A 12,175-nucleotide genomic window follows, 5' to 3' on the forward strand; every position below is an offset into this window, starting at 1 on the left:
ATCTTACTTACGTCACTTACCAGAACACTGCACTGACTTGCAAAGACAGGTTTTGTGCAAGGCGGGCTTAAGCAGCCGAAGCCTGACAGAAGAACACAGCACATAGTGTAGCTACAGTCTGCCAACAGTTAAACACCTGGAGTGTGTCAGCTGATATGTCTGGCTTCATAATGGTTCCAGATAAGCTTATTGTAAGCTAATTAGGTAATGACAAATTACTAATAAGGCCATTTCTATAGGTGACCGCGCACTAAGAGCTAATTATTAATTAAAGAATACAGTAATTTAAGCGTATGGGTCTACTTGGCACATTGTCAGACTGTACCGGTTGTGTTACAGTGTATATTGTAGCTATAGCATAAAGGGGACAAAAGCCCAGCTAGCCAATTCTGATACTGCTTATCAGTGCTTTTCCATATGGACACTGACGCCAACCACTGGCATTGCATTACAATGGAGGCATATACAGTATTTGACCCGTGGCATTTTGTCAGCATCATTACTTGGCACAGTAAAAGTCTCCAGAACAGGGGGAATAGAGATGGCCTTTCCATTTATTCAACTAGGGAACTCAGAAGCTGAAGAGAGGAAAAGAGACCCCTCTTGAACATGCAACAGAATAAAGTTACAATGAAGTAATATAGTGTTAATCCTTTATGTCCTGCTACCATGTCTTCCATCCTGCCAAAAGTATTCAAAAAGCCAGAGTGCCTCTCCACTCTGGTGTTACATTTTATGGCCAGCAGTTTCTAAAAGTTTTATCTCCACTTAGTTGTGGGTGTCTTAATTAGGGAGCACGTTGAGACATGTCGGAATTGTTCTGTATCACAGAATGACACTTTGTAATTAAACAGATTCATGTTGCAAACTAATTGGTCTATTATGTTAAGAGACAACGAGGAAATATTCAAAACCTTTCTAACCATCCTGCCCTCCCCCCCACACACACACTTTTTTCTCAATAAGTTAAGAGGGAAAATGAGGGGGTGGGGACTTCTGAATGATAAGCAACTGAAATCCAAAATAGCTGCCTACGTTATACTTCTCTAGATCTCGTTCTTCTTATTTAATGGGAGGGAAGCACACACTCCTTCACTTTGACAGCCATAAAGAACATAAATAATTTAAATCATCGTATCACCATAGTTACTCTAAAATGACCTTCTGATTTGGAGTAGAGGGATGGAATTATGATCTAATCTACACATTTCTATGCTCGTCTGGTTCACAGTTGCTCTCTAGCTATAGAAGAGACAGTCCTCTACCACTGGGCAAACACTGGTTGAATCAACGTCATTTCCATGTAGGGGTGCTGAGGATGCTGCAGCACCCCCTGATAAATCAGAATGTTACATTTTTTTATTTTTACAAAAGTAGTGCACTGGGCCTTTACTACTCCTGTATGAGCGCACCGAAGTAGCCGTCTCCATATTTTTTGGTTCACAACTGAATCAAATGCTAATCTAAACTAGATGTTGAAATTACGTCTGTGTCCAGTGGGCTGTATTGCCTACAGTGTACATTTTAGGACCCCTTCAGCCTCCAGACACACCTCTCTTTGAGTTTACCTTCCAATATAAACTCTCTCTCCTAGTGGTGTTGAGCACAAAATAGGGCTCACACTCATTTCAGTCCAGATGAATTATCCCCAGATTAGGCCACACGCCTCTTCATCTGTGGTGCTGAGGTGTAGGCATGACTAAATCCCTCAAGGGCTTTCCTCCAAACCCTTTACAGGTGGCTACATCTCATTACTGGACACTGCAGTGAATCCTGCCACAGCCTCCCACAACAACAACAGGATGCATCAGAGAACACAGAGGAGGAATCCTACTTATGTCGCTTGTCAGAACACGGCACCTCCTGGAGACGTACACACTGGGTCTGCGCAAGACGTGCTTAGCAACCGAGGTCTGACAGGAAAACAAAGCACTTAGCTACAGTAGGTATAATTCCTCCCGCAGCTTCATCAGAAAGACACACTGGCCGGGGCAATGCCAGCCGGCGTTCCCACCTCAGCCTCATCAGAAAGATACACTGGCCGGGGCAATGCCAGCCGGCGTTCTAATTTCAGCTTCATCAGAAAGACACACTGGCCGGGGCAATGCCAGCCGGCAGTCTCACCTCAGCTTCATCAGAAAGACACACTGGCCGGGGCAATGCCAGCCGGCGTTCTCACCTCAGCTTCATCAGAAAGACACACTGGCCGGGGCAATGCCAGCCGGCGTTCTCACCTCAGCTTCATCAGAAAGACACACTGGCCGGGACAATGCCAGCCGGCGTTCTCACCTCAGCTTCATCAGAAAGACACACTGGCCGGGGCAATGCCAGCCGGCAGTCTCACCTCAGCTTCATCAGAAAGACACACTGGCCGGGGCAATGCCAGCCGGCGTTCTCACCTCAGCTTCACCACCTGCGCCACATTCACTCACCGCTGCATCTCCCGACAATATTTCCTCAGACGTTCCTTCCATCCAGGTGTCCGTTTCCTCAGACGTTCCTTCCATCCAGGTGTCCGTTTCCTCAGACGTTCCTTCCATCCAGGTGTCCGTTTCCTCAGACGTTCCTTCCATCCAGGTGTCCGTTTCCTCAGACGTTCCTTCCATCCAGGTGTCCGTTTCCTCAGACGTTCCTTCCATCCAGGTGTCCGTTTCCTCAGACGTTCCTTCCATCCAGGTGTCCGTTTCCTCAGACGTTCCTTCCATCCAGGTGTCCGTTTCCTCAGACGTTCCTTCCATCCAGGTGTCCGTTTCCTCAGACGTTCCTTCCATCAAGGTGACCATTTCCTCCGACGTTCCTTCCATCAAGGTGATCGTTCCTCTCACATTACTTCCATCAAGGTGATCGTTCCTCTCACATTACTTCCATCAAGGTGATCGTTCCTCTCACATTACTTCCATCAAGGTGACCGTTTCCTCTGACATTCCTTCCATCAAGGTGACCGTTTCATCCGATGTACCTTCCATCCAGGTGACTGAAAACAAAGTAAAATACACAAAAGCGGTGGTTTTGAGGCAGGTGATGGACGTGACCAGCCTAAGAGCCTCCTTCAAAGCCTCCTTCACTCATGCTGCCAAACATACCCTCGTAAAACTGACTATCCTACCGATCCTTGACTTTGGCGATGTCATTTACAAAATAGACTCCAACACTCTACTCAGCAAATTGGATGTAGCTATCACAGTGCCATCCATTTTGTCACCAAAGCCCCATATACCACCCACCACTGCGACCTGTATGCTCTCATTGGCTGGCCCTCGCTACATATTCGTCGCCAAACCCACTGGCTCCAGATCATCTATAAGTCTTTGCTAGGTAAAGCCCTGCCTTATCTCAGCTCACTGGTCACCATAGCAACACCCACCTGTAGCACGCGCTCCAGCAGGTATATTTCACTGGTAATCCCCAAAGCCAACACCTACTTTGGATGCCTTTCCTTCCAGTTCTCTGCTGCCAGTGACTGGAACGAATTGCAAAAAAGCTGGAGACTTATATCTCCCTCAGTAACTTTAAGCATCAGCTGTCAGAGCAGCTTACCGATCACTGCACCTGTACACAGCCCATCTGTAAATAGCACACCCAACTACCTCATCCCCATATTGTTATTATTATAATATTTGTTTTGCTCTTTTGCGCCCCTGTATCTCTACTTGCACATCATCATCTACACATCCATCACTCCAGTATTAATGCTAAATTGTGATTATTTCGCCACTATGGCCTATTTATTGCCTTCTTACTACATTTACATACATTTACTTCTTGCCTAATCTTACTACATTTACATATATTTTTTTCTATTTCTATTGACTGTACGTTTGTTAATCCCATGTGTAACTCTGTTGTTGTTTTTGTCGCACTGCTTTGCTTTATATTGGCCAGGTCGCAGTTGTAAATGAGAACTTGTTCTCAACTGGCCTACCTGGTTAAATAACGGTGAAATAAATGTTTTAAAAAATAATAACAAAAAAAAGAGTCAGAACGCTTTTATTTTCTGGCTCAACTCTCCCTCTCGACTCAATGTTGGGTACTCCTTATCACCCCTGCTCAACTCTCCCTCTCGACGTTGGGTACTCCTTATCCCTGCTCAATTCTCCCTCTCGACTCGATGTTGGGTACTCCTTTATCATCTCTGCTTTTCCGATTTAGACCCCACATGGGGCATTATTGTTGGTGATACTGTACATGTGTATCAGAGGGCCAGTCTTAAAGGTAGGAAGTTCAGAAAAGGTGTCGAACACTGGAAGGAATATCTCAATCCAGACAACCCCTCTAAAATGTCAATCGTCACACTAGTTTTTGGTCTCAAAAGCATTTTTTAACGTATTTTTATTATTTGAGATAACAAGTGCAAGTCCAAAAAGGCAACACCCTCATTAACCTTCAGCAGCTTTTGCTGGGTAACAATGACAGCATGAAGAGACCAGGGGAGGGTAGTGAACTGTTGAAGTCAAAAAAGCAGATTTGGAGGAGTTGGCATGAAAAGAACATGACCAGACTCCCATCCTCCCACTCAAGTGTCCAAATAAGCTGTTTGGATGCAGCAGGACACGAATAATGGATATTAACATTCAATATCCCTCATTTAGACTTGACTACTATAGGGTTGCATTGGGTTTGTATGGCACAAAGCAGCAGCTAGATTTAACTGGATGACAGACTTACAGTATTTGGAGTCCTGACATCACAGTGAGGAAATACAATTTGGCCCAGTGACTCATGTTGCAACAAGCAACACTTGTCGTTATTATGTATCCTGCCAAGATGTAATATGAGGAAATCCACTTGTAGGTGTAAAGTCGTCAGCAATGACAATTCTCAAAAAGACAAACAAATCAAGTTGTTCTGCATTGTTCTCAGTGCCCTTGCTTTCATCCATTTAAATTACCCCGAAAAGTGAAAGAGATGGCAAACGAATACAACACATGGACATTCTAATCTGAAAGAATGCCATTGTTTCAAAACTAGATGCCGTGGGCATAACATTTAGCCAGTCAATAGCTCTAGCACAATGTCTGCACTCCCTATTGGCAAAATGAAAGTCAATAGGCAGTCAGAGGAGGCTCTATTCTTGCTGCGTGTGGCTATGTGCCTCGACTCTTATCTCAAAGGCACTGAGCAGAGCTATGGTAGCTGATTTAGAAGACACAAAAAGGCTCAAAACAATGCGACACTATTTGTCGAGCATAGAATGGCTATTAGTGGGGTCAATTCAAATCAAATTGTATTTGTCTCATGCGCCGAATACAACAGGTGTCATTACAGTGAAATGCTTACTTACCAACAATGCAGTTTTAAGAAAAATAACACACCTAACATATCTAATACAACCACATGCTTTCACTGTCAATTTTATAGGATACTGTTAAGGGTTAAGTTTTTCTGACTGAAATCCGTCATCACCATCAGTACCTCATGTCCACCCTCCTAACCACAACTGCTACTCTGCAATCAGCACTAGATTGTACTAAACAGCAGGAAAAGCTTTGGGCAACTCAACACAGACAAAGCCGTTACTGTGGAAAACCGTCATCACTGACAGCCAAGTGTCATTGCCAGCCAATCACAGACTTTTACAATTCTGCCACAACTTCCAACAAAGGTAAACTGGGATGATATTGCAAGTTCATCAATATTCATTTACAGTTGAGTGGGCTAAACCTCCCTCTGTCATTGACCGTTATTCATCCGGCCCAGAGAAGCCAATTGAGTGGCAATACAACCATCAATCCCTGTAGTTAATTGGCTGTAGTCCTATGGAGCAAAGAACATCTTAGCAGAGGAGGAACCTTATAGATCTGAGTTTCGGTTCTCCTGTGCTGTTTGGGTTCTCCTGCGACAGATGTTGGCTAAATAGGTTAACCATCTGGCCGCAACATTCACTCAACCATTTTATAGGGGCAACAAACAGCCAAAATCGAGAGATCAAATGTAAAAGTTTTGACCCATCATTATGTCTCATTTGAAGCTCTGTCAACATCATTTGGAGAAAAACAAAACAAAATCCCTTAGGGATGATCGTGTGGTCAGTGCTGCACATTGCATTTAGTCCCATTTAACATCAGAACCATAAAAGTCTGTGCTTTCGATCACGTCAGTACTACTTACTAAGTACTGATGGTAAATGCACTGCCTTGGTCCGTTAGCAGTACATTGGGGATGGCGTATGAGAAGAGCCGGATTAAGAAATCATAGGCCCGGGGCTTTAGAGCCTAGTCTTATCGTAAAAACATGTCAATTAAATGTAAAAATGTATTACCTTTTAATGTGGCATGAACAAGACCATTATGTTTTTTAATGTTCAATGATTATGATAGACTCATGTTTCACAGGTAGGACTACGGGGTACCCCACTATTTATTTTGCTGTTACACTTACATCTGTGTTGGTTAACAGCTATGATGTTTTTTCTCTCTTTTTCCCCCCTAATAAATCATGCACCCAACCAAGGCAGCAGGTTCGTGGAACCCACTTGGGCCCCCTGCCTCCTCCCCTCTCCCTGTCTGATGATCAGCAGAGCGGCAGTAGGCCATCTACTGTCATTAAAGGACCTTTATGTTTTTCAAGTTCTCAGCCTCTGTAAGCCTCTGGGTTAATATGGCCCTGCATATGAGAAGCAAGGATTTACAGCAACCAAAGTTAACCTTGTGTTTGTTTCTTGATAGGACTTGGACAACAGCTCAAATGTATTTTTATTCATAATTGATTCATCCTGTATTCACACAGGTGATCCTATTGAGATTGAAATTATATTTTAGAAGGGAGACCTGTCCTAAATGCCACACTGCAAACTAGTTGCTGGGGGTAAGAGGAGAGTTATGGGAAAGGAGTAGCCATAGAGATCACTGAGGGGGGAAACAGGGATGGGACAACTAGTAAGACTAGCACCCATCCTATGGACAGCAGCACAATAAACAACCAATTCCAAAGCTGTTTTTGTATCCTGGTTACATTGAAGGAAAAGGAGTCCCATAAACTCAATGCAACATGAGAAGGATTTAGTTGCTAACTTGCTATCCAGTTATGTTCAAATTAGGGATAACTCATAACAGCTACTGTATGTATGTGTATGTATGATGAAGTTGTTGTTGCATGTGTGGGTGTGGGGGGGGTTTATAAATAGCCACATTCATGTTTTCCCATGATGTTTGGGATTTGATAACAGGGTAAGACTGGTAGGCGTGGTGCTTCTAAACACAGACTGTAACAACCAAGACGTGCTTTTAAGTTCAGCAGCATTAACATACTCATATTTGAAACCACTTTTCAGGATATCTCATCAGTGAACAACTAACAGAATTTTCTAAAGCCTCCAGAGGTAATATGAAATTTTAAAAAGTTAATTAAAATCAAACCAAACTGCCTTGAAACGTAAAATAAAATGCCATTTTGACAATAAAAAAACCTCTGCAGACTAACATTTCATTCAATGTGACGCTCCTGCTACACAGAAACCAACCAAAATCAACTGTATTTCTCATTATTTCAATTCACAAGATAAAATTAACGCGAGCGTCAGCCATCGAGAACTGAACCTCTGCGATTCTTGAGCTTGGCGCTGTCGACGCAATGAGAGAAAAACAGCAGCTTTCATTGATTTCAATGCTGGACGATGCCTGTAGTGCTGCAGGGCCTTAAGACTCACTCTTCACTGATTTCTCTTCTAAGCAGCCGAAGACAACACAGACGTCATACCAGAGTCTATGATATGGTCCTTATATGAACCAGCACTTCACTGACCTAAAGGGGCCTGATAAAAACCTCTCCCCACTCCCTCCCTCCTTTCAATCTTCCTCCCTCCTCTCCATCCACGTTTCCTTTAGTTCCTTACCTCCCTGTCAGGTGAGCCTTGTGAGAGGGCTGGCTAATAACAGAACCACACATAGGTTTCAGATTGCCCTCCTCGCTCTCTGATGTGTTAGCTAATGAAGGAGGTAGATGTAGCTATGGTAATACCCTCCGGGTGGGTTTACACAGTGGAATAACGCGATCATGCAGTCAGGAGAGTTCAAATCAAACTTGACTTGTCACATGCGCCGAATACACAATGTCACCTTTCACCTTACCGTGAAATGCTTATTTACAAGCCCTTAACCAACAGTGCAGTTCAAGAAGAGTTAAGAAAGTAACACAATAAAATAACAATAACGTGGACATATACAGGGGGTACCGGTACCGAGTCAATGTGCGGGGGTACAGGTTAGTCAAGGTAATATGTACATGTAGGTAGGGGTGAAGTGACTATGCATATATAATAAACAGTGAGTAGCAGCAGTGTAAAAATGAAATAGGGGAGGTGGGGGGTGTCAATGTAAATAATACGGTGGCCCTGGGCAGTGAGTGGGGCTCGCTTACCTGGTTCAGCAGTGGGTCAATGTGCCTCTGGGACGACGGCGTCCGTAACACTCTCTTCCCCCAGAAGGACCTGTGTGCACTTAAAATCAGATCAGATAAGTGAGAGCACATACAGTATGGGGAAGGTTAAGAGTGTGTTGTATTTAAAGGGATACTATACCATTCTGGCAATTCATTTTGTGTCTGCGTTTTTATGTCTGCTTGCAGTATGAAGGAAGTTGGAGGCAGTTTCGCGAGCCAATGCTAACTAGCGTTAGTGCAATGACTGGACGTCTACAGGTACGCTAGCGACCCAAGACCAGCGGTGCATATCATCAGTTTAAAGCAGTGTCCTCTCCTTTCCTTTGCACTGATGTGAAAACACATAACAGCAGAAAGTAACTCCCTGGTAGGAATCCACCGTGTGCATTCACCCACTCTATCTTATGTAGCTGATGGAGACGAGACGAAGAGGAAGCCACATTATACTATTGAGATGCACCTGAGGTAACTGAAGCACTTGAGATTTCTCACCTGATAGAAGTGTTGAATTCGTTTAACAACACATTTGGTCTCAGCACACTCTTGATTGGAGGGATTGGACAAGGATGTTCACTCGCACCGCTTACATGTTTTGTGTCATCTACATAAACTGATACAGGCCGTATGAAGGCCCCTCGTGCACTTACCAGTACTGTAGTGTGTGCGTGTACTGTGGGTGTGTGTGTGTATACTGTAGTGTGTGTCATTATGAAAAAGGTAAACAGACATTATGTTATTGTATTATTTCAATAGAGTCTGCAATACAGAAGAGAGATTAGGAGTTGTTAAGAGAATGTTGGAGTCGATAGGAGTCATTAAGAGAATATAAGAGTCGATATGAGTCGTAAAGAGAATATAGGAGTCGATAGGAGACAATAGGAGCCGATAAGAGAAGATAGGAGAAAGAGGAGCAAACACTGAGTGTTCAAAACATTAAGTAAACCTGCTCTTTCGAAGACAGACTGGTCAGGTGACTCCAGGTGAAAGCTATGATCCTTATTGATGTCACCATTTAAATCCACTTCAATCAGTATAAATGAAGAGGAGAAGACAGGTTAAAAATTATTTTTAAGCCTTGAGACAATTGAGACATGGATTTAAGTGACTTTGAACGGGGTATGGTAGTAGGTGCCAGGCACACCGGTTTGAGTGTGTCAAGAACTGTAACCATGCTGGGTTTTTCAAGCTCAACAGTTTCCCATTTGTATAAAGAATGGTCCCCCACCCAAAGAACATCCAGTCAACTTGACACAACTGTGGGAAGCATTTGAGTCAACAGCATCACTTTCAACAGCTTGTAGCCATGCCTCGATGAATTGAAGCTGTTCTTTTTTTATTTATTAATTTCTTTTTTGAACTTCTACCCCCTAATGTGGTGATATCCAATTGGTAGTTACAGTCTTGTCTCATCACTCATCGGGAGAGCCGAAGGTTGAGAGCCATGCGTCCTCCGAAACATGACCCTGCCAAGCATCACTGCTTCTTGACACACTGCTCGCTTAACCCGGACGCCAGCCCCACCAATGCGTCGGAGGAAACACCATCCAGTAGGCAACCGAAGTCAGCTTGCTGGTGCTCAGCCCACCACAAGGAGTCTCTAAAGCGCGAAAGGAAATCCCTGCCGGCCAAACCCTCCCCTAACCTGGACGACGCTGGGCCAATTGTGCATCGCTTGATGGTTCTCCTGGTCACGACTGGATGTGACACCGCCTGGGATCGAACCTGGTTCTGTAGTGACGCCTCAAACACTGTGATACAGTGCCTTAGACCAGTTCGCCACTCGGGAGGCCCAAATTGAGGTTGTTCTGAGGGCAAAAGGGAGTGCAACTCAATATTTGGACGGTGATCCTAATGTTTTGTACACTCAGTGTATATTGAGTGCTTATGTGGTGCAAACCCGTGATTTTGCTCAGTGACCAAAATACACCCTCTGATTCACACACTGGTCCAGCTTTCAGGCTCCACTTCCCAGCAGGCTTTCGTTCCACACACACACACGCACACACACACACACACACACACACACACACACACACACACACACACACACACACACACACACACACACACACACACACACACACACACACACACACACACTTTCCTCTCCTCCATTCCTCCACATTATGTAACATTGTAACAGACTCCCCACAGCAATACAAACAGGACACCCACACCCGGATAAGGTCAGGGGTTTGATGAGGTAACACAAGGATAGGAAGAGGAAGGAGGGGTAACCATGGTGACCAAGGGGTATAGAGAACGTGACCTCACGAAGCATACATTACTGATCTGCTCCTGTGTCTTTCTCAGTCTCTGCAGCTCTGGCGTGTCCGATACAATGCTGAAGCCTCTGCCTTTGCTATCCTCAAAGTCCTTTTTGTATTTCACCTGAAACAAGAGACAGGGATGAGGTTTCAAAACAGTACTTATTTGTAAAACTTTGCCATCTGAAAATGCTGCCTTTCAACAGTGATTCTAAACTTCAGCACAATAGTCTGGCAAGTGTTGTGATGGGAAAGTGGAGAGCCTACTGTTCTGAAGTGAAGATACCGGGGTAAAAAGAGCTTAGTCTAAAGAAAAATACATGTTTTGTTTGGAAATAAACTGGTCAATTTAAGTTTGTTCTTGGTTCCATTTATTCTCTGAAAAAAACAGAAGATAAAGGGGGTGAATTGAAAGTGCCAGTTGTTTTGCAGTTCCTTTTATCACTGAAGAGCAAGACAACAATTCCAACAAAATGATTATTGATTCAAAGCCTTTCATGTTGTAGAAACCCACATGCTATAGAATAGTTTTCTGTAGGGAACATATTAAACACAAATTAGACCACTCTTCATCCTTGACTAGCCTCTTGGAGTTTCAAGAGCTTTAATTCTCCAACACTTTGAAGTCTCACATAAGCTCTGACATAAAGTATTAATGTTCACACCTGATCGTTATCTTAATGTGCAGAATAATTACACTAGGAATCATTTATACATCACTAGACTGCTATATAGGATTGTAAAGAAACTTAACATAATTATATAGGCTCAATTCAATTCACTAGAACTTTTTTTGTCCCCGAAGGGCAATTTGGGTGTGGTGCAGGACACATGAAAACGTTTGACATACACTGCCCCACGTATATATTTTGACAGTGAAGCTAAAACTTTCATTTTGCTTTATACGGCAGCATTTTGGATGTGAGATCAAATAATTTCTATGAAGTGACAGTACATAATGTCACCTTTTATTTGAGGGTATTTTCATACATAGCTGTTTAACCATTTAGAAATGAAAGCAATTTATCTATCTAGTCCTCCCATTTGAAGGTGTCATGAATATTTGGACAAATTCACTTATAGTGTATTACATTTAGTCAAAAGTTGAGTATTTGGTCCCATATTCCTAGCACACAATGACTACTCTACAAACTTGTTGGCTGCATTAGTAGTTTGTTTTGGTTGTGTTTCGGGTTAGGTTGTGCACAATATAAATTAATGGTAAATAACGTATTATGTCATTTTGGAGTAATTGTTATTGTAAATAACAATAGAATATGTTTCTGGACACTTCCACATGAATGTGGATGCTACCATGGTTACGTATAATCATGAATAAAATCATGAATAATCATTAGTGAGAAAGTTAGAGAGAAATAAATATCATACCCCCCAAAAATGCTAACCTCCTCTGTTATTGGTAAGGGTGAAAGGTTAGCATGTTTTGGGGGCACGATATTTGTGCATCTGTAACTTTCTCACGGATTTCACCCCAAAGTAGCCTATCATTGGTGATATTCTGTCCTTCAGTA

At 43.2% G+C, this 12,175-nt stretch overlaps 2 protein-coding genes across 5 annotated transcripts in view; both read right to left on the bottom strand.

The window, feature by feature from the left end:
- LOC118371120 (nebulette-like) overlaps positions 1 to 10,639 on the bottom strand; it is a 34,001-nt gene extending 23,362 nt beyond the window's left edge. For 3 of the 4 annotated variants that reach the window (XR_008083913.1, XR_008083914.1, XM_052483745.1), the window contains exons 1-2: positions 8,356 to 10,639; positions 2,433 to 2,974 (exon numbers count right to left, since the gene is read on the bottom strand). The gene's annotated coding sequence lies outside the window, so the exon portion shown is untranslated. The remainder of the gene's footprint in view (positions 1 to 2,432; positions 2,975 to 8,355) is intronic. The other variant, XM_035756442.2, reaches the window with a different exon arrangement.
- Positions 1 to 12,175, bottom strand: part of LOC118371119 (LIM zinc-binding domain-containing Nebulette-like) — an 80,164-nt gene that overhangs the window by 27,549 nt on the left and 40,440 nt on the right. The window contains exon 5 of the mRNA XM_035756440.2: positions 10,660 to 10,767. Coding sequence (XP_035612333.1) covers positions 10,660 to 10,767 — 108 coding nt within the window. The remainder of the gene's footprint in view (positions 1 to 10,659; positions 10,768 to 12,175) is intronic.

This window comes from Oncorhynchus keta, chromosome 28 (assembly GCF_023373465.1).
Source record: "Oncorhynchus keta strain PuntledgeMale-10-30-2019 chromosome 28, Oket_V2, whole genome shotgun sequence".
Taxonomy (NCBI): domain Eukaryota; kingdom Metazoa; phylum Chordata; class Actinopteri; order Salmoniformes; family Salmonidae; genus Oncorhynchus; species Oncorhynchus keta.